The sequence below is a fragment of the Antechinus flavipes genome, chromosome 2 (genome assembly GCF_016432865.1).
Source record: "Antechinus flavipes isolate AdamAnt ecotype Samford, QLD, Australia chromosome 2, AdamAnt_v2, whole genome shotgun sequence".
Taxonomy (NCBI): Eukaryota; Metazoa; Chordata; class Mammalia; order Dasyuromorphia; family Dasyuridae; genus Antechinus; species Antechinus flavipes.
In genome coordinates this window covers 527,988,585-528,012,139 of record NC_067399.1, presented here as the reverse complement: position 1 = coordinate 528,012,139, position 23,555 = coordinate 527,988,585, and the positions used below count along the sequence as shown (strand labels likewise).

General features: G+C 32.4%; 1 protein-coding gene across 1 annotated transcript in view; it reads left to right on the top strand.

Annotated features, from left to right (window-relative positions):
- Nucleotides 1-23,555, top strand: part of PRTG (protogenin) — a 144,669-nt gene that overhangs the window by 45,275 nt on the left and 75,839 nt on the right. Inside the window, exons 3-7 of the mRNA XM_051980700.1 lie at nucleotides 19,021-19,165; nucleotides 20,136-20,269; nucleotides 20,701-20,838; nucleotides 21,088-21,246; nucleotides 23,183-23,342. Coding sequence (XP_051836660.1) covers nucleotides 19,021-19,165; nucleotides 20,136-20,269; nucleotides 20,701-20,838; nucleotides 21,088-21,246; nucleotides 23,183-23,342 — 736 coding nt within the window. The remainder of the gene's footprint in view (nucleotides 1-19,020; nucleotides 19,166-20,135; nucleotides 20,270-20,700; nucleotides 20,839-21,087; nucleotides 21,247-23,182; nucleotides 23,343-23,555) is intronic.

Here is a 23,555-nt window from a genome sequence, read left to right as displayed (position 1 = left end):
TCTTTTTAAAAATTGTTAGCTAATGAATTATTATAATCTAGTTTATTTTTTTTAAAGGTGCTAGTTCTATTTATTAATTTTCTTTTGTTGTTTTCAGTTTTATTAATCTCTTCTTTGATTTTTAAAATTCCCATTTTGGTGTTTAATTGGAAGTTTTATATTTTTGGGGTTTTCTATGTTTTGTTTGTTTTTTAAAGGCGTATACCCATTTTGTGGTTCTTTCTTTCTCTCTTATTGATTGTAAATGTTTAGAGATAAATTTGCCCTAAGAATTGCTTTATATGCATCCCACAAATTTTGGCATGTTTTTTCATTGTTGTCATTTTAGATGAAATTATTTATTTATTCTATGATTTGTTCTTTGACTTATGATTCCCAGGCCCTCTGTCTAATTATACTTCCTTTATAACCCTGATACTGATAAAAGTTCTGAGGAGATACCTTGTATGAATTCCTCTATACTAGAATCTGAACATTTTTTCCTTGTTTGATCCTTTTTGATTATTTACTCATGTTTACCTTTTTATATTTCTCTTTATTCCTGTCTTTTTTTTTCAGAATTTCTATATAGCTTTGTTCTTTTTGCTGGGAAATCCTCATTTCATTAATTTTTTTTTTTGCCATATGTGATTTTGCTCAGTTTTGGGGGGCAAATTATTCTTGATTGTAAACTTATCTCCTTTGTCTCCTGGAACATCATATTGCAATCTCTTAGATTCTTTATAATGATGTTTGCTAAAATTATGTGTGACTTTGCTATGGCCATGCAGTACTTGAATTCTTTATTTTGGTTGCTTGTGGTATTTTTTAAATTTCATCTAGAAGTTCTGAATTTGGGTTCTTGAGAGTTTTTAACTTGGGATTTCTTTCAGGAGTGATTTGTGACCTTTGTTTTTCCTCTATGCCCTCTAGTTTTAGGAATTCTAGAAATTTTCTTTTATAATTTCTTAAAATATAATGGTTAAGCATTTTTGGTCATGACTTTCAGATAGCCTAACAATTTTTACATAATCTATCTTTTAATTGTTTTCTAGGTCTGTTTTTGGTATGAGACATCTTTTCTATTTGTAGTGGTAGTTTTGTCTTTTGACCTTATTTTGATGTTTCTTGTTGTCTCATGGAATTATTGGCTTCTATTTTATAATTTTCAGGGAGTTTGTTCTAACTGGTTAGAAATGTCCTAATTTCTGAAAATTGAGAGGTCAGCTCATAATGAATAGGTATCTTTTGAGTATACATGATATATTGAGAATCCTCCTGTGAATTTCATATCATTAACATTGTTAATCTTTCTTTTTTGTAGTTTTGAGATAAATTGTTACTAACTGAACAAACATTTTTATGAGAATAATATCATGCATAGCTTCAGGATTTATAAATCACTTTGAAAAATGATCCTATATATTAGATAGTACACATATTATTGTGTAGCTGAAGAAACTGAGTTGAGTAACCCTCTTAAGGATGCACGTAAGAGCTTGGTCTCGCTTACATCTTCAGCTAACTATAATCTTAATACCTGATTTTTTCTAATAGTACATGAGCATCTTCTACAAATTTTGATTGCTTTTTAGAATATAGTTAAATTTCCCCTTACTTTGTAAAAAATGTTTGGCAAATTGCTCATTTTTTTTGCTTCCTGATGCCTTAATTATGCAGTGAAGTAAATATATCTCAAAAATATTCCATGTTTTCTTATGAATATAACCAGCTGTCATTAGAATTTGTAGTATGAAAGTGAATTGAGTCTAATAAGTTGATGAAATTACATAAGGCTTATTTTGCTTATCAAACTAATGTTAGCTAATGTGTTGATTGAAAAACTTATATCATAAAAATGAATTTCATTATGCTACTTATTATTGTTTTATGTTTCATTGACATTTCACATCATTGCAGATAGTTTCTCCTACTGAAGAGATGGATTTTAGACAAGAAGTCTTTTTCTGGAGGAGTTAATTTTTTACTTTTTCTAAAGATTTCTAGAGAAAGCTAATTGTAAGATATCAAATTAGTGAGGGAGAGTTGGGAACAGAAAGACTGTCTGTTGGGAATAGAAAGACTGTCTGCTGACAAACTCCACTTTCTGCTTTATTCTTTTCTCTTCTGGGATTGGTTTAAAAGTTTATGAGGTGGGGCAGCTAGGTAGCCCAGTGGATTGAGCACCAGCCCTAAAATCAGGAAGACCTGAGCTCAAATCTAATCTCAGATACTTATTACTTCCTAGTTCTGTGACAACAAAAAAAAAGTAATAATAAAAAATAAAAGTTTATTAGGTGAAACAGAGGTCTACTGGTAGAAGGTAAGCACTCTGTCTAAATTGTTGTCACTACCCTTTAGTTTAAGTATTCTATCAGCATGATGGTATGATTTACTAGGTACAGTCTTTTCTGTTTGGTAATATACTTGTCAATTTTTAAAAAAGCAATGATTTTTCTCATGTTTTCATTACATGTAAGAATGTTATTTTAAGTGATTTGAATAACATGCAATGCATCTTCATTCTTGAGTTATTTTATTAGGATATAATCATGTGTTCTCTGTAGTGATATTTGACAACAAAAGGCAGATTTTACATTAGAAAGACAAAAAAATATACACTAAATGTTTTACTTAAACTTTTATATAATTTGATATAACATTAAGTTATTAATATTATGTTAAATACTCATTGTGAGGAAAAGTTTGTGAGGAAACATTTTATAAACCTTAAACTGAAATATAATTATGTAAATGTGAGTTTTATACAGTGTTTAAAATAAAATACTATTGCAACTGTTAAATACAAAGATTTAATAATGCTAATATTATTAGTCCACTTGTATTGATTATAAATCTTTGGCCCAAATTGATTAAGTAGACAAGTGGAAAAGAGGAAGTCTCAAATAAAAAAAGGCACTTATGTTTATTGCATTTGCAAGGTTGTTTTTGAGAACAGCGAATGTTTCTAGATACTTTGTTTCTTGACCATTTTATAGAGCTCTGGCCTCTTAATAGCACTACTTTAATGACTTCTTCTTGAGTTCTTAGTTTATATTAGGACTGGCTGTGGGAGAAGAGAAGCAAGTTACAAAGAGGTCAGGTTTCACAAGATAGCAGTAGACTTGTAAAATCACAGTTTACTAGAAGAAATAAAATCAGCATTGGGAAGGAAAGAAATTTTCATGAAGTTAGAAGTATTGCTGATTTAAGTGAAAACATATTTGGCAATGACAGAAAGGATTTATAACCTAGTTTTAAGTGAGACATAAAATTGGACATTATAAAGATGATTGTTATTAGCAAAGGGAAATGTCCTATGTGGATTAAACTAAACCTGTGAGAAAATGAGAAAAAAAATTTTTACCTTGACATTATGTTAAGTAAAATAATTTATTTCACTGCTACATACTTTTCTATATGCATTGGTTCAGGTTTGGATTTTTTAAAAAAATAATATGAATTTGTTTTCTACATTAAGAAAATGTGAATTTAATTATTAGCTAATTATATATGTTCTGAAGTTGATTTCCTCCATTTCATATGGATGTTTGCATTTTATGTTCATTAAAGATTGACAATTATAAATTTCAAATGCAAAAATTAGCCTTTTCCTATTTCTCAGCATTGATTAATGGACTGATATATGTATCCACTATATAAACTTGGGTTCAACAGAATCTGGAGAGTAAAGCAAAAGGAAAGATTAAAACTCCATATTATCTATGCTATTTTTCTAACAATAGACCATTTGTAAGGAACAGTCTTTTGAAAGCAAGACACATGTATAAATAATATAACATAGTGAATCAGTGACTTGGATTGCATGACTAATTTTGCCATTAATTCACAGGATAACTTTGTTTTAATCTTGCTTAATTATTATTTCAAGTCTCAATTTTCTAGTCTTTTTATCAAGATTAAAGAGAAATAAGAATAAGTTAGGTTTCTCCCTTTTTGGTTTCAAAGGGTATGATAACAAAGATTTGGTAAAAAAGCAAAAAAAAATTCTTTTTCATTTTTGCTTGTGGAGTTGTATATAGAAGCATGCCTTCACTTAGAGAAGACAGATGAAATATACCTCTTTTCTTTCAGTAGTGCAGTGATCAACTACAGGAATGAAATGAGGCATAAGGCTATTAGGCATGATTGATGTGATGGCTTGTTTTCTTTAACTGTTATCTCTTTATTTAAAAGGAGGGTTTTATTAGAGAGAAGATAGTATTGAAAAATTTTAGCAACTATTAAGAGCATCAGTGACATTGAAAAGAAACCTATGTTAAATAGGATGAATGAAGTATTTTTAGTTTTATTAGTTTGGGGTCAGAATTACTTTGGAATGAATTCAGAATGAACAATGTAACTTAGGTAAAGTACCATAAACATATATAAACTTAGATATTGACCACATCAATATCTACGCACTCTGTTAGTTGATTAAAAAACATAAAACATGCATTATCTCTGTGGCATCTGTTTCCTAAAGTATTTTTTGTTTGTTTTATTTATTTATTAAAGCTTTTTATTTATAAAACATATACATGGATAGTTTTTCAACATTGACCCTTGCAAAGCCTTCTGTTCCAAATTATCCCCTCATTCCCCCTACCCCTTCCCTAGATGGCAGGTAGTTCAATAAATGTTAAATATTTTAAAATATATGTTAAATCCAATATGTGTATACATATTTATATAGTTATCATGCTGCACAAGAAAAATCAGTTCAAGAAGGAAGAAAAAAAAAGAAACTTGGAAAAAAATAAAATGCAAGGAAACAATAATAGAAAGAGTTAGAATGCTTTGTTGGGTCCCCACTCAGTTCCCATGGTCTTCTCTCTGAATATAGATGGCTTTCTTCATCACTAAACAATTGGAACTGGGTTGAATCATCTCATTGTTGAAAAAAGCCACATCCCTCAGAATTGATCATCGTATAGTATTCTTGTTGCCATGTATAATGGTTCTGCTCCTTTCACTTAGTATCAGTCCATGTAAGTCTCTCCAAGCCTCTCTGAAATCATCCTGTTGGTCATTTCTTACAGAACAATAATATTCCATAACATTCATTATGCCATAACTTATTCAGCTATTCTCCATTCACTCAGTTTCCAGTTTCTTGCCACTATAAAAAGGGCTGCCACAAACATTTTTTGCACATATGGGCACCTTTCCTTCTTTTAAGATCTCTTTGGAATATAAGCCCAGTAGAAACATTGCTGGATCAAAGGGTAGGCACAGTTTGATGATTTCTTTGAGCATAGTTCCAAATTGCTCTCCAGAATGGTTGGTTGGATCCCTTCACAGTTCTACCAGCAATGTATTAGTGTTCCAGTTTTCCCACATCCCCTCCAACATTTGTCATTATCTTTTCTTGTCATCTTAGACAATCTGACAGGTGTGTAGTGGTATCTCAGAGTTGTCTGAATTTGCATTCTGATCAATAATGATTTGGAGCACCTTTTCATATGACTACAAATAGTTTCAATTTCTTCATCTGAAAATTGTCTGTTCAGGAAAAAATAATGATGAATGTTGGAGGGGATGCGGGAAAACTGGGACACTGATGCCATTGTTGGTGGAGTTGTGAATGAATCCAACCATTCTGGAGAGCAATCTGGAATTATGCCCAAAAAGTTATCAAACTGTGCATACCCTTTGATCCAGCAGTGCTACTACTGGGCTTATACCCCAAAGAGATACTAAAGAAGGGAAAGGGACCTGTATATGCCAAAATGTTTGTGGCAGCCCTGTTTGTAGTGGCCAGAAACTGGAAATTGAATGGATGCCCATCAATTGGAGAATGGCTGGGTAAATTGTGGTATATAAATGTTATGGAATATTATTGTTCTGTAAGAAATGACCAGCAGGATGAATACAGAGAGGCTTGGAGAGATTTACATGAACTGATGCTAAGTGAAATGAGCAGAACCAGGAGATCATTATACACTTCGACAACGATATTGTATGAGGATGTGTTCTGATGGAAGTGGATTTCTTTGACAAAGAGACCTAACTGAGTTTCAATTGCTAAAAGATGGACAGAAGCAGCTACACCCAAAGAAAGAACACTGGGAAACGAATGTGAGCTATTTGCATTTTTGTTTTTCTTCCCTGGTTATTTTTACCTTCTGAATCCAATTCTCCCTGTGCAACAAGAGAACTGTTCAGTTCTGCAAACATATATTGTATCTAGGATATACTGCAACATATCTAATATATGTAGGACTGCTTGCCATCTAGGGGAGGGGCTGGAGGGAGGGAGGGGAAAAATCGGAACAGAAGCAAGTGCAAGGGATAATGTTGTAAAAAAATTACCCTGGCATGGATTCTGTCAATATAAAGTTATTATAAAAAAAATCCCCCTCCAAAAAAAAAGAAAATTGCTTTTTATTTGAGTGGAAGATGGATAGTAGTGGAAAAAGATATAATGCAAGATACCAAATAAAAACCTGTTATAGGAATCTAAAACAATGAACACCCGAGAAATGATGTACTACAAATATGTTATGAACATAGAAACAACAAGATTAAACAATGGATTGAATATGTGGTGTGATTTCAGGAACCAAGAAATATACTGAGCTCTCAAATCTGAATGACTAGAGAGATTTTAGAGTACTTAAGAATAAAATAAAAAATTAGAGAAGAGTATAATTTAAAAGAATTATAATGGTGTTTTAACTTAAATATATCGTAGCATACCACAGAGATATTGCCAATTTAATTCTAGATTTCCTAAATAAAGTGAATATTGCAATAAAAAAAAAGAAAAAAAGAAAATTGTCTGTTCATATCCTTTGACCATTTATCAGTTGGAGAATGGCTTGAAGTATTATAAATTTGAATCAATTCTCTATATATATTAGAAATGAGGCCTTTATCAGAACCTTTGAATCTAAAAATGTTTTCCCAGTTTATTGTTTCCCTTCTAATCTTGTCTGCATTAGTTCTGTTTGTACAAAAACTTTTTAACTTAATATAACCACAATTATCTATTTTGTCATTGATAATGATCTCTAGCTCTTCTTTGGTCACAAATTCCTTCCTCCTCCACAGATCTAAGAGGTAAACTATCCTATGTTCTTCTAATTTGTTCATAATATCATTCTTTATGTCTAGATCATGTCTAGATCATGAAACCATGGGTGTTCGGTGTGAGTCAGTCCTTGGTTTCTGCCATACTGGTTTCCAATTTTCCCAGCAGTTTTTGTCACATAGTGAATTCTTATCCCTAAAGCTGGGGTCTTTGTGTTTGTCAAACACTAGATTGCTATAGTCATTGACTATTTTGTTCTGTGAACCTAACCTATTCCACTGATCGACTGCTCAATTTCTTCGCTAATACCAAATGCCTTTTGATGCCTGCTGCTTTATAATATAGTTTTAGATCTGGTACAGCTAGGCCACCTTCTTTTTTTTTTTTTTTTTTTTTCATTAATTCCCTTGAAATTCTTGACCTTTTGTTCTTCCAAATGAATTTTGTTATTTTTTCTAAGTCAGTAAAATAGTTTCTTGAAAGTTTGATTGGTATAGCATTAAATAAATAGATTAGTTTAGTTACAATAGTACCTATTATTATTATATTTGCTCAACCTCTTGCACTTGATATTTTTCCAATTGTTTAGATCTGACTTTATTTGTGTTGAAAGTGTTTTGTAGTTTTGCTCATATAGTACCTGACTTTCCCTTGGCAGATACATTTCCAAATATTTTATACTATTGACAGTTATTTTAAATGGAATTTCTCTTTGTAGCTCTTGATGTTGGATTTTGTTAGTGATGTATAAAAATGCTGATGGTTTATGCGGATTTATTTTGTATCCTGCAACTTTGCTAAAGTTGTGGATTATTTCTAATAGTTTTTTAAGTGATTCTCTAGAGTTCTCTAAGTACACCATAATTTCATTTGCAGAGAGTGATAATTTGGTTTCCTTATTATCTACTCTAATTTCTTTAATCTCTTTTTCTTCTATTATTGCCAAAGCTAGCATTTCTAATATTGAATAGTAATGATGATAGTGGACAATCTTGTTTCACCTCTGATCTTATTGGAATGGTTCCAGTTTATCCCCATTACATACTTGCTGATGGTTTTAAATAGATGCTACTGTCTATTTTATGGAAATGGAAAAGTCCATTTAGTCCTATACTTTCTAGTGTTTTTTAATAGGAATGGGTGTTGGATCTTATCAAATGCTTTTTCTGCATCTATTGAGATAATCATTTTTTTGTCAATTTGGTTATTGATCAAGGCAATTATGCTAATAGTTTTCATAATATTGAACCAGCCCTGTATTCCTGGTATAAATTCTACTTAGTCGTAGTGTATTATCCTGGGAAAGATTTTCTGTAATCTCTTTGCTAATATTTTATTTAAGATTGTTGGATTCATTGGGGAAATTAGTCTATAATTTTCTTTCTTTGTTTTTATCCTACCTGGTTTACATATCAGTACCATGTCTGTATCATAAAAGGAATTTGGTAGGAGTCCTTCATTCCCTTTTTTTTCAAAGAGTTTATATAGTATTGGAATTAATTGTTCTTTAAATGTGTGGTAAAATTCACATGTAAATCCATTTAGTCCTGGGGATTTTTTCTCAGGGAGTTGATTAATAGCTTGTTCTATTTCTTTTTCTAAAATGGGACTATTTAGTAATTTATTTCCTCTTCTGTTAATCTGGGCAATCTATATTTTTGTGGGTATTCCTCCATTTCACTTAGGTTATCAAATTTATTGGCATGTAATTGGGCAAAATAACTCCTAATTATTGCTCTAATTTCCTCTTCAATAGTGGAAAGTTCTCCCTTTTCATTTTTGAGACTAACAATTTGATTTTCTTCTTTACTTTTTCTAATCAAATTAACTAAAGGTTTATTTATTTTGTTAGGTTTTTTCATAAAACCAACTCAGTTTTATTTATTAATTCAGTAGTTTTTTTTAACTAAGCAATATCAATACTAAACATATATACACCAAGTGGTATAGCATGGAAATTCCTAAAGGAGAAGTTAAGAGAGCCGCAAGAAAAAACAGGTAGCAAAACTATAATAGTGGGAGATCTCAACTTTGCTCTCTCAGAACTAGATAAATCAAACCACAAAATAAATAAGAAAAAAGCTAAAGAAATAAATAGAATACTAGAAAAGTTAGATATGATAGATCTTTAGAGAAAATTGAATGGAGACAGAAAAGAGTACACTTTCTTATTGGCAGTTCATAGAACCTATGACCATATATTAGGATATAAAAGCCTCAAAATCAAATGCAGAAATATTAATGCATTTTTTTCAGATTATGATGCAACAAAAATTACATTAGTAAAAGCCTGGGGTAAAACAGACCAAAAAGTAATTGGAAACTAAATAATCTCATCCTAAAGAATGAATGGGTGAAACAGCAAATCATAGACAATCAATAATTTCATCCAAGAAAATGACAATAAGACGACAACATACCAGAATTTGTGGGGTGCAGCCAAAGTAGTAATAAGGGGATATTTTATATCTCTAGATGCTTACTTGCATAAAATAGAGAAAGAGAAGATCAATAAATTGGCCTTGCAACTAAAAAAGCTAGAAAAAGAACAAATTAAAAATCCCCAATCAAATACCAAACTTGAAATTCTAAAAATAAAAGGAGAGATTAATAAAATTGAAAGTACAAAAATACTATTGAATTAATAAAATTTTTTTGCCTATCTCTAATGATATTGTGAAGAGAGACTCTCCTTAATATCTTTTGAGAGAGAGGGAGAAAGAGAGAGAGAGAGAGAGAGAGAGAGAGAGAGAGAGAGAGAGAGAGAACAAAAGTGGAACAAAAGACACCCTGAATGCTTCTATTTTATGTTAGCTTTGACTAAACATTTCATATATTTATATTTAAGAGTTCTCATTCTGAATCTTTAGTCAGAGTGTCAGGCAATAAAAATGTGTTTACCATGTGTTCGAAGGGAGAGTCCTTCTTGCCAGAAGAGGAGGCAGGAAGTTAAACCAGAAATTTAGCCACCTTACCCTCATGAAGTAGAGGGGCTACAGAGCTGGAATTATTTCCGTCTGCTTTCTTAAATATTATTAGTCTAGAAGGTTTAGTTTCCAGGTTCAAACTAAATTTCTGATTGCTATTATTATTAGAGAATGAAAGAATACAGCTTTACACCCAAGATTCTCTTCCTATCAAATACCATTTCTATAGTATATACACCTGGTGAGTAGCAAACAAACTAAATAAACTAAAACAGAAATCAGAGAAGGTATGCAGAAGAAACATATACCAGACAATACATAGTGAAGGAACTCTCCCATTGGTAATGAATCTCATCTTGAAAAAAATTCCCCAGTCTCTAGTGTTGTCAAGCTGCTGGTGGTAGGGATGTGATGGGGGATCCCAATTCCTCTCAATGTCACTTTTGTACCAGAGTCTTATTCTCCTTTCAGCAGTCTGAAGTAGAAATTAGCCTCATCCATCTTTTCTCCTGAAGCTGGAAGCCAAAAGAAACTGAAATTACTGAAGAGACCAAAAGAGGCCCCAGAAGAGATTGAAGAGTGTGAAGATAAAGAAATTAGAACTCTTTTCTTTCTTATTATTATAGCTTTTTACTTACAAGATATATATATGGGTAATTTTTTCAGCATTGACCCTTGCAAAACATTCTGTTCCAACTTTTCCTCCTTCCCCTCACTCTCCTCCAGATGGCAGGTAGACCAATACCTGTTAAATATGTTAAAGTATGTGTTAAATACAATATATGTATACATATCCATAATTATTTTGCTTCACAAGAAAAATCGGACTTAGAAATAAGGTTAAATTAACCTGAGAAGGAAATAAAAAACACGTGTGGACAAAACAGAGGGAGTAGAAATGCTATGTTGTGGTTCATACTCATTTCCCATAGTTCTTTCTCTGGGTGTAGCTGGTTCTCTTCATTATTGAACAAATGGAATTGATTTGGTTCATCTCATTGTTGAAGAGAGCCACGTCCATCAGAATTGATCGTCATATTGTTGACGTCATGTTGTTGAAGTATATAATGATCCTGCAGTCTTGCTCATTTCATTCAGCATCAGTTCATGTAAGTCTCTCCAGGCCTTTCTGAAATCATCCTTCTGGTGGAGCTCTTTTCTTTCCCACAGTGGCCAATTCTACCTCACACTTCATTCAGGCACAAGGTATTGATCTCCCTTAAGAGAGCATCCTATACCAATGAGCTTGGAGAATCTCATTATACTAGAATGGTCAAGATCGTTGGGCTTGTGCTGCCATACTTTATGTATCTACAGGCCTTTGGAGACATTTTCCTCCAAGTTTCAATTTGTTATTGTTGCAGTAATTATTATTTCATTCTTCTGGGGGAATTTCTAGATATAGGATAATTTTTATATTGGTGATTTAAAAAAAACAATCACTCAATTATTTAATCAATAAATTGGGACATTGTGCCAGGGCCACAGTAGATCGTTTTCTAAACTTTTGGGTGAGGTGGTTTAAAATGTTCTTTGTTTAAAACTGGATTCCTGAAGGTCAGAAAACTGGATTCTCCAGTGCTGAATGCTTTAGTTACCGCTGTTACCTTGGGCTTCCAAAATCTCCACTCTGAGGTTTCCTTACTATTCTAAGGTTTTCCAACCTTTTTTGTGGCTTTGGGATATCTGATATTCTGTTCTTGCTGTCTTAGGACATTAGAACAATTTGAGGGTTGGTTTAGAGGCTGGTATATTTGCCTTTCTGGCACTGGCTTTTCTGGCATTCTCTTTTACAGTTTCCCACAGGTTCTTCAATATCTTTTTTCCAAAGTGTCCTGCATGGAAGAAATTACTATAGTTTCCTCAGTGGATTTTCAAAAATCATTATTTGACTGATGTGAATTTTATATTTTTCCCAAAGTCCTGTCAAAGGCTTTTTCTGTATCTTAATGATATGATAATGATTGTATCTCCTATTTTTTTCTGTTGGTTTGACTTATTATTTGAATTGGCTTCCTATGATGTTCATCTTCCACTTATAAATTCTATATGAATATGAGAGACAATTTAAGTAATAATTTAAGGTTTAAAAGTATTTCATTTAGCCCTCACAACAATTCCAAGAGGTGGGTGCTGTTGTCCATAATTTAAAGATGGAGAAAATGATACTTAGAGAGATTAAACAACTTATCCAATGTCATATAACCAGTAAGTGTCCAAGTTAGGATTTCAACTCAGGTCTTTCTGTCTCCAACTTTAGTATTCTATCTACTGTGCTATGCACAGGTTGATATTCACTGATGATCCAGCAAGGTTGTCCAAATGCTGAGTTATTTACATCATCAATAATGAACGTGACAGCAAGACCAGATAATATATGCTGTATGCTGGGCTTGAAATCCAAGAAAACCTGGATTAAATAACTGTTATGAAATTTATTAGCCTTAGGACTCTGAGTAACTCATTTAAAATCTCTTTGACTCATGAAAATTGTCTAGGACTTATCTACTATGTCTTGGGTTTCATTCGGTTAGGGGAAGTTTTCTGCAGGCAATAAGCATTTATTAAGTGCTTAAGTACTTTCTAGGTGTCTGCTAAGCCCTGGAAATTGAATGTAAGCAAAAAGAAAGACAATACCTTATATTCTATATAGGGGTAGGGAAAAATAACACAGAAAAGATAGCTGGAAGAGAAGGAGGTAGAAAAAACCCATGGTGTGCCTTGGTGGCTCACTCTGTAGAATCAGAAGCATAGCTGGAAGGGGAATGAAAAATGGCCATCCTAGAGTCATTCCCAAATGAAAGCCCTAGAAGGAATTTGTCAGTTGGAGGAGTCTGAAATGAAATGAAAATTTCAGAGTATTACTGTAATTGAGTCAAGATGGTAATGTCCAAAAAGGCACAATCAAAACTAGGAGGTAATTGCTAAATGAATAACAATTGATTCCAATATTCATAAATAATACTCATTATACTTTTCTTATCTTTGTTTTTCTTTGGGTTTTAAAACTATATTGACCTCGTAGAAGGAATTAGATAGTCTACCAGTAGTTCTCTGTTTTGAGAAAATCTAAATGATATAGGAATTGATTGTTAACAGTTTTGTAGCATTCTCTTGTGAATTTGAGTAGGCCCTATACCTTTATTATTATTATTATTAAAGCTTTTTATTTTTAAAAACATATGCATGGATAATTATTCAATATTATTCCTTGCAAAACCCTCGGTTCCAATTTCCCCCTCTTCCCCCATGCCCTCCCCTAGATGGCAAATACTCTAGTATATGTTAAACATGGTAGAAATATATGTTAAATCCAATACATGTGTACATATTTATACATTTATCATGCCACACAAGATAAAAAGAGAAGCAAAATAAAATGCAAGCAAGCAACAACAAAAAGAGTGAAAATGCTGTGTTGTGAACACACTCAGTTCCCACAGTCCTCTCTCTGGATATAGATGGCTTTCTTTATCACTCAACAATTGGAACTAGTTTGAATCATCTCATTATTGAAAAGAGCCATGTCTATCAGAATTGATCATTGTATAGTCTTCTTGTTGCCATGTACAATGATCTCCTGGTTCTGCTCACCTCACTTAGCATCAGTTCGTGTAAGTCTCTCCAGGCCTCTCTGAAATCATCCTTCTTATCATTTCTTACCGAACAATAATATTCTATAACATTCATATACCATAATTTATTCAGCCATTCTCCAATTGATGGATATTCATTCATTTTCCAGTTTCTTGCCACTATAAAAAGGGCTGCCACAAACATTTCTGCACATGGACCCCAAGCCTTTTTTACAAGGCAGTTTATTAATAACTTTGATTTAACTTCTGAGTTAACTGAGAACTTTAAGTTCTAATTTAACTTCTTAATAGATCAATTCATTAGTTTCTTTTAAGTATATATGCTTCTTTTTTTGTTGATATGGATATTTTAGATTCCAGTAGGTAATCATTGGTGTCTTATTGATTCTCAGATTTCTTAGTGTGGAACTGGCTATAGTTGTTAGTATTTCAGGAGCTGTGCTAATTATTTTGGTTGATTATTATTTTCTTCTTTTTTTAGCTGTTTCTTTTCATTGGTGTTTATTCTTATTTTTCATGGATCTCTGAAGAACCTGTCTCTTTATTCCTCTTATGCCATTTTAGATTATTTTCAGTTATAACATTGTTCTTATAGAACTAATTGTGCCCTACCATATTGTATGATATATTTTCTCAAGCAAATTAACAATATTAGATAAACTATACTTGTTCATTCAACCTATATTTATTGAGCACCTGTTATGTGTATTGTATGATACTGTATAAATAAAGCAATTGTTTTGTAAGAACTAATGGGTAAAGTTGTGAAGGAATAGCTGACATTTATATAAATATGAATTATATTTATTTAAAATAAGTATTGTATTTTAGTATAATGTTATGTATTATATATATTATTTAAATATATTATATTATATAAAACTATATTGTACTCTAAAATATATAAAATACTCTATAGTTGATATTGCTTTGGATTTTCACGATAACCTTGTTAAGGTAATTGTTATCCCTATTTGACAGTGAGAAAAACTACCTCCTGAAAATCTAAAATTACTTACTTATAATTCAGTGCTCTCAAATTATCAAATATTTATTGAACCCCTCTTGTGTGTAGGCCCCTGATGAATCAGAGGTTTTTAACCTTTTTGTGTGCTAGGAAAAGGAGGTAGGAAAGAAGGAAAGGAAGAAAAGAAGATGAAAGAAGGGAAAGAAGAAAGAAAGGAAAGGAGGGAGAGGAGGAAGGAAGACTCAATTGATGTGTTTGTTGCTTTTCTGACATGCTTTTTTCTTCTCATATCCTTTATTACAAGTAATGGTTTACAGATTAGAAAATATATGCACATATATATTTGCATATACACAGTGTGTATGTGTATAGAAATTAAAGTGCTATAAAAACAAAAAATACTCATTTTTTAATTTTTAAAGAAAAAATAGCAAATCCATGTAAAAGTTTGTAGTGTTAACCCAAAGAAAGTATATACTTTCAATCTTGGCAAGTAAGGTCCTCCATAGCTTGACTCAACCTGCTTTTCAAGCTTTTTCTCATAGTTTCCCACAATCATTAATATCTACTACATTACCTTTCAAGGCAGATACTTAAAATTTGAATTATTGAATCAAATAGAACTGTCAGATTTCATCTTATTCTTCTTTTTCATTCAACCCAACTGAACTCCTTCCTTCATTCTCTTTTCTTATCTTTCCTGTCTTGGTGGCTATGCTCATGAAAATGTCCTTGCCTACGACAGACTTTAGGAAATTCCTTTCCTTAAAATCCTAACTCAGATGATTTATACTCCATGACATCCCCTAAATTTTTTCCTCCAAGGTGAAAGTAATTGACTTATTTCTAGCCTAGATTTATATATTTTTAAAATTATACCTTATTGTTCAAAATACATGCAAACAGGGGACAGCTAGTTGGTGCCCTGAAGTCAGGAATCACAGAGTTCAAATCTGGCCTCAATCACTTAACACTTCCTAGCTGTGGTCATCAAAACCATTTGGTACTGGCTAAGAAATAGAGCAGTTGATCAGTGGAATAGGTTAGGTTCACAGAACAAAATAGTCAATGACTATAGTAATCTAGTGTTTGACAAACCCAAAGACCCCAGATTTGGGGATAAGAATTCACTATGTGACAAAAACTGCTGGGAAAATTGGAAACCAGTGTGGCAGAAACTAGGCATTGACCCACACATAACACCAAGATAAGATTGAAACGGGTTCATGATCTAGACATAAAGAATGATATTATAAACAAATTAGAAAAACATAGGATAGTTTACCTTTCAGATCTGTGGAGGAGGAAGGAATTTGTGACTGAAGAAGAACTAGAGATCATTATTGGTCACAAAATAAATAATTGTGGTTATATTAAATTAAAAAGTTTTTGTACAAACAAAACTAATGCAGACAAGATTAGAAGAGAAGCAATAAACTGGGAAAACATTTTTAGATTTAAAAGTTCTGATAAAGGCCTCATTTCTAAAATATATAGAGAATTGACTCAAATTTATAATAGTTCAAGCCATTCTCCAATTGATAAATGGTCAAAGGATATGAACAGACAATTTTCAGATGAAGAAATTGAAACTATTTGTAGTTACATGAAAAAGTCCTCCAAATCACTATTGATCAGAGAAATGCAATTTAAGACAACTCTGAGAAACCACTACACATCTGTCAGATAGTCTAAGATGACAGGAAAAGATAATGACAAATATTGAAGGGGATGTGGGAAAACTGGAACACTGATACCTCTTCCAGCCATTCTGGAGAGCAATTTGGAACTATGCTCAAAGAAATTATCAAACTGTGCATACCCTTTGTTCCAGCAATGTTCTACTGGGCTTATATTCCAGAGAAATCTTAAAAGAAGAAAAGGGATCTGTATGTGGAAAAAATGTTTGTGGCAGCTTTTTTTGTAGTGGCAAAAAACTGGAAACTGAGTGGATGAAGAATAGTTGAATAAGTTATGGCATAATGAATGTTATAGAATATTATTGTTCTGTAAGAAATGACCAACAGAATGATTTCAGAGAGGCCTGGAGAGACTGACATGAACTAATGCTGAGTAAAGTGAGCAAAACCAGAAGATTGTACACAACAACAAGACTATAAGATGATCAATTCTGATGGACATGGCTCTCTTCAACAATGAGATGATTCAAACCAGTTCCACTTGCTCAGTGATAAAGAGAGCCATCTACACCCTGAGAGAGGACCGTGGGAACTGAGTGAGGATCCAACATAGCATTCTCACTCTTTCTGTTGTTGTTTGCTTGCATTTTGTTTTCTTTAACAGTTTTTTCTTCCTTCTTGAACTGATTTTTCTTGTGCAGCAAGATAACTATTTAAATATGTATACATATATTGGATTTAACATATATTTCTATTATGTTTAACATATATTAGACTACTTGTCATCTGGGAGAGGGGTTGAGGAGAAAGAAGGGGAAATTTGGAACAGGAGGTTTTCCAAGGGTCAGTGATGAAAAATTATCCATGTATATGTTTTGTACAAAAAAAGCTTTAATAATTAATAATAAAGAAAACTTCTTAGCTGTGTGACCCTGGGCAAGTCACTTAACCCAATTGCCTCAGCAAAAAAAAGAAAAAAATACATGCAAACATAATTCTTCAACATTCACAACATTCTGTATTTTTCTTCCTCCCTTCCCACCCTACTTTCCCAGGAAGCAAGTAATCCAATATAGGTTAAATATGTTCAGTTCTTTAAACATTTCCACATTTATCATGCTGCAAAGAAAAATCAGATCAAAAAGGGATAAAAACAAGGAAAAAAAGCAATCATGCACACAACAATAACAATAGCAACAAAGGTGAAAATACTATATTGTGATTCACGTTTAGTCCCAACAATCCTCCTTCTGGGTTCAGTTGGCTCCCTCTGTCACAACTCTATTGGAATTGCCCTCAATCACCTCATTGTTGAAAAGAGCCACATTTGTCATAGTTGATCATCACATAATCTTCTTGTTGCTGGCTATGGAGTGTTCTCTTGGTTCTACTTGGTTCTACTCACTTAATTACTATCAGTTCATGTAAATCTCACCAGGCCTCTCTGAAATCATCCTGCTAATTGTTTCTTGTATAACAATAATATTCCATAACATATTCATATACAGTAATTTATCCAGCCATTCCCAAGCTGATGGACATTCACTCATTTTCTACTTCCTTACTACTACAAAAAGGGCTGCTATCAACATTTTTGCCCGTGTAGGCCTTTTTCTTTCTTTTATGCTCTCTTTGGGATGCAGACCTAATAGAAACATGGCTGGATCAAAAGGTGTGCACAATTTGTTAAGTCTTTGGGCATAGTTCAAACTATTCTCCAAAATGACTGGATCAGTTCACAACTGTTAGAATCCTTACAAGCTGTTGTCAATAGAATTGATAGAGACAATAATTATCTAATTTAGTATGATTGATCTGATCTTACGAGATGTTATGTGCCAGAACTTGAAACAAGGTACTAAGTGGAACTGATACAAACAATGCTTGTGTTCACACCTTTAGAGAGCTCATATAAGCAAGAAGCTCTCAGGGCCAGAGACAGAGCACTTTGGGAGATTGAGAGCCAGAAGCCCTCTCTCAGAGGCAAGACAGATTCATTCCATCTTCTACCTTTGTGCTGGCTGGAGGCTGAAGAAAGCAGAGGCAAAGGACAAGCTGCAAGAGCTCTCAGAACCAAGGAAAGCTGAGGCCTCTAAGAAAGCTACCCGGGCCCAAAGAAGGAGAAAATAAACGTTTGGATTTTATCAGCTGGCTGCATTTGGAGTGATTATTACTTTGAACCAAAACTAAGGCTGCCTCCAGAAAACCTCCCCAAGAAACCTGCTCAGAGAGAACCATTATGTTTTAAAGAAGAGAACACCACATACAACTCCACCAACAATGTATTAATGTCCCAGTTTTCCCACATCCCCTCCAACATTTATCATTATTTTTTTCCTGTTATCTTAGCCAATCTGAGAGGTGTGAAGTGGTACCTCAGAGTTGTCAATAGTGATTTAGAACATTTTTTCATGTGACTAGAAATTCTGGCCTAGACTTTTAATACCTTTGTTATTGATTTTCCAGTATCAATACTATCCAAATTTTCTTATTTTTGAATCTTCAGTTTTCTAAAAATAAAGATAAACTCTCCTTACAGTATTGATTTTCTCCTACCAAGTAATTTGAATGTATTTGAATGTATGTTTGTATATTTTGATTCTACTCTGTCTTATTTCAGAACCTTTCCTGTCCTCCATTTCTTTGTGTCTATAAGTTCCAAAGAAACAATAGATCAGACTTGCACTAAATATGTGGGCTATCAACACGACATGGAGAACAAATTTCTAGTTTGATAGATTAACTTAAACTATTTTTATGCCTTTGCTTATATTGGCAAAAATACAAACTTAAGGCATTTCAATTTTTATTATTTGTTGCTTTTAAGGTTTTGTTTTTCCTTTACCATTCTTATCTTTTCAAATTTGTGTTTTAGCCATCTCCACATTTGAAATTCAGCCAGCTTCAATTGAGGTTCAAGAAGGTGGGGTTGCAAGACTTGCCTGTAAGATTATGTCACACCCTCCTGCTGTCATAACTTGGGAGTTAAATCGAACAAGCTTACCATTGATTATGGACAGGTAAATGGACTTTTTTCTTTATCAGTGTGACTATATTTATATAAAGAAAGACCTTTAAAAAAAGTTATTTGAAAGATACAAGAAAAAGATTAAATATAAATTTATTTATTGACTAGTTAGAATGAGCTTTAGGATAGAAATTAGATTCCTTTATGCCATATATTTTAAAAGTATTGGGATTATTGAAACTAATCTCTATTTATGTGCTTGGCAGTGAGATAGTAGAGTTTGTCTCCCCAAGAACATCCTTTCCTTCTATCTACTCCCATGCTTGTACAAATAAACTAAAGTCCAGGCTTCCAGGAAGTATTACTATCACATCTTTGGTTATGAATTTGTTGGATTATATGAGCCTTAATTGCTTACCAACTCATCTTATAAAAACCATTGCAGCAGTCTTCTCCCCTAAATTATTGGGGGGACATGGGTTAACCTTTTAGCATGCATCTTGTAGAGGTTCCAAAGGCTGTTTTGAACACTTTAATTAATGAGATGTGACTAGGTCAAAAAACATTTTCTAGAGTGGAAACTGAGTTTCCCAAAGAGATTCTTTTTTGGGGGGAACTTTATTAGTGGATATTAGCCTCAGGAAGGCCAGAAATTAAAATTTATAAAATAATGTATGGGCTAACAGTTAACCACAGTCTTGAATGCTGAGTTTCACTTTGTGAAATTATGGTTAAATTTTTCATTTTTCATTCACATATTCTTGGAAAATACAAGTTATTGTAAATAATTATAAATAAAAATTATTTTCACAGCTACATATTTTAGAATCCCTTTCCTTGTGTAGAGAGAGCAGTATTGGCTCAAAGTAAAACTTTGGAATCAACTGTGTTTTGAAAATATCAGATATATTTTATACATTTCTTTGAAAAGAGGTAAAATATATCCCTTCTTAGAAAGTTTATCTAAAAAGAAAAACAAAAACTAGTACAAACGATTTCATTATCTTTTTGCTTTATAATAGGGTAACAGCTCTGCCATCTGGAGTGCTGCAAATCTATGGTGTTAGCCAAAAGGATGCTGGGAATTATCGTTGCATTGCTACTACTTTAGCCAATAGACATAAAAGCATAGAGGCTACTTTAACTGTCATTTCAGGTAACAAGATGAATATTCTTTTTCATTTTTTTTTTGTTCTTAGCTTTTGCCTTTTAAGAGACACTATCTGCCAAATGTAAACCACTGTGATTTTTTTTTTTTGCAGTAGCATTAATTTTGAGTTTTTAAATGGCAGCCTCCCTCAGTTATCATTCAGATAATCTTATTATAGGATGATTTTCTAGAAAAGATTCTAGAAATTTTAATAAAAATTAAATTTGAGCCTACGGGTTCTTAACAAATTTTTTTTGTTTGTATTCTACTTTTGTAGATTCTCAAAAGAAATAGCAAGATTAAATGAATTCAAATATAATAATAATTGAACGATAAATTTTCTAGTAGAGATTTTTAAAAAAATATTTTGCTATATTATTTGCATTTCATGAATTATTTAATTTTTAATTTATATCCATTTACTTTTATTTTCAAAGCCAAGGAGTCTAAGACCTTTCAAAAACCAACTATTATAGCAGGTCCACAAAATATAACAACTTCTCTGCATCAGACTGTTGTTCTGGAATGTATGGCTACAGGAAATCCTAAGCCAATCATTTCTTGGAGCCGTCTCGGTAGGTTTGCCCAAAATTATTTTTACTTGTTCTAACAAATTAAATGTTTTTAATAAATTATGCTGTTATCTATGCTGGTTGATTTCTCCAATAGATTTTTTCTTTGTTAAGTTTTATATTTGTTTCTAAAACATAGGGAAAATATGCATCATTGCAATTCTGCTTTATACCATTTTAGTGTTTTCTCCATAGCTGTAATATTAGAACACATCTTAAATCTTTGTAACTGGATCTTTTTCTTTGAAATAGATCACAAATCCATTGATGTATTTAATACTCGAGTACTTGGAAATGGTAATCTCATGATATCTGATGTTAAGCTGCAACATGCTGGGATATATATTTGTCGTGCCACTACTCCTGGCACACGGAACTTCACAGTAGCCATGGCAACTCTAACTGTCCTAGGTAAGTTTGCTTTTTCCTTCTAATCAAAAGAATATTAAAATTTCCTATTTTGCTTTATTATTTTAATAGTTGACAATCCATCTGTCTAAATTATGTAATCTGGTTTCTGTGTATCACTCAAGTAACATTTTACTCTAAACTTATGAGTATGAAATTAGAATGATACATTAAAATCCACCTCTTTTTCCATGCCCTCCTTGCTGACCATCTTAACTATTCATTTTATCCTGCCTACCAATGTGCTTTTTTCATTTCATCTCCTTTCTCCTAATTACTAAAATTCATGCCCTTTCATCTGTGCTGAATGGAGAGGCAGATATGGTGATTTGGTAGAAACATGATGTGTAGGACTCAGGATGACAGAGATATTTTATAATACCTATGGTAACGTTAGAAAATTCCTGAACTTTTCTGAACCTCAGTTTTGTTATCTAAAAAATGGGATGTTTAAACTAGATGATGCCTATGCCTTTCTAGTTCTAACATTCCATGATAATACCATTTTAACAATACTCTCAGTTGAAAGTGGTCTTTGAGGTATTCCAGTCCAAACACATTTTAGCATTAATCTCATGAATCCTATCTACTATATGCCTCTTGAAGATTTTCAGTGATGAAGTATTCATCATCTGAAGCAACCCATTCTACTTTTGGATTACTCTATTAGCAAGTTTTCTTTTAGTTTTCCAAAATTTGACTCTGCAATTTCCACTTGTTCCTAGTTTTATCTTTTGGTCTTACTATTTTATTATTTACTTATTTATTATATATTTATTATAAAGTATAACTATTTTGTTAGACTTGTAATATTTGAAGAAAGGTCTTACTCTCCCTATTTAAATATTTTTTCTAGTCTAACTTGTTTTCTTAGCTGATACTTGGATAGCATAATTACAAGCCTCATCATCACTTTCCCTTGTATGTATTAGTTGGTCGGATTGGTTGATTTGTTTTGGCGAGACTGGGTCTCTCCATCTCACCTAGACTGGAAGTACAGTGGCTATTCAGGGGATTAATCGTCATACTCATTGGCACAGAAGCTTTATTTAAACCATTCCATTTTTTCTGATCTGAAGTGATTAGCTTATCATCTTTATGCCAGACAGTGCAGACTCTCAACAATTGCCTTCAGCCTTGGGCACCTCAGAACTCTTAGCCCAAGACAGCAACTAGCCTCAGCTTTCCCTGGTAGCAAGGATTCCAGGTGTGTGCCATCATGCCCAGCTGGCAGTGCTCTTTTGACATCAAAAACTAAATATAATTTTTAAACTGGGTAGAGTCTGCCACCCCTCTTTTTCTGTATATATATACATTTCTTCAGTCTTCGTTCATATTAACTATTATGATTCCCATGTCACACATATTGAACTTATAATCTATTTATATGGTTTTGCGATTGATATTTTAAATTTAGACCTACTTCTTCATATTTATCCTCTTTTGTCTATTGAGTTATGTGCTATCTTTATATATAATATACATGTGCATATGTGCATATATACATTATATAACTATATATAGATTTGCATGTAGACACATCTGTAAACTTGTATGTATGATTATTGTTGAATGTACCTATACCATACAGTAACCAATACATATAACACATGCACAAACCCACATCCATATAAAATCTATATCTATAACAGGCATGTATATCTAGTTTCTGTATATCAGTATAGTTACTTAGGGAGTTTCTGTGAGAGGTAAATACCTAAATAAATATTGCTATGGAAAAGATGGTAGGCATAAGAATTTGGTTCTGTAATTTGCAAATATTCACAGCTATCTTCAGTATGATAAAAAAAAACTATCTTATAATTTGGTAAAGAATTCTGTCTTAGTATAGATTAATAACTATCCTTTCTTTTAATCCTTGCAATTGAGATCTGAGAAATACTTTAGATTTAGCTTTTTAAATCTTTTTTCCAAATAGCTCCTCCTTCATTTGTGGAATGGCCAGAAAGTTTAACAAGGCCCAGAGCTGGCACTGCACGTTTTGTATGTCAGGCAGAGGGAATTCCCTCACCCAAAATGTCGTGGCTCAAAAATGGAAGAAGAATTCATTCAAATGGAAGAATAAAAATGTATAACAGGTGAGATATGTTACTGTTCTTGTTTTCTTATAATAATAATTTTAAATGTATAACTATAGATAAGAAAATTTTGTTTTATGTTTTAAAGGATACAATTTTGATGATTTAAGTTGATAATATCCAAAATTCCTTGATATTAAAGCATTCTCAGTTCCTCAGCCTTTCTCATTTCCAAAAAAATATCTGTTTAGTTGTCAAGGCTTAATTTCCCCC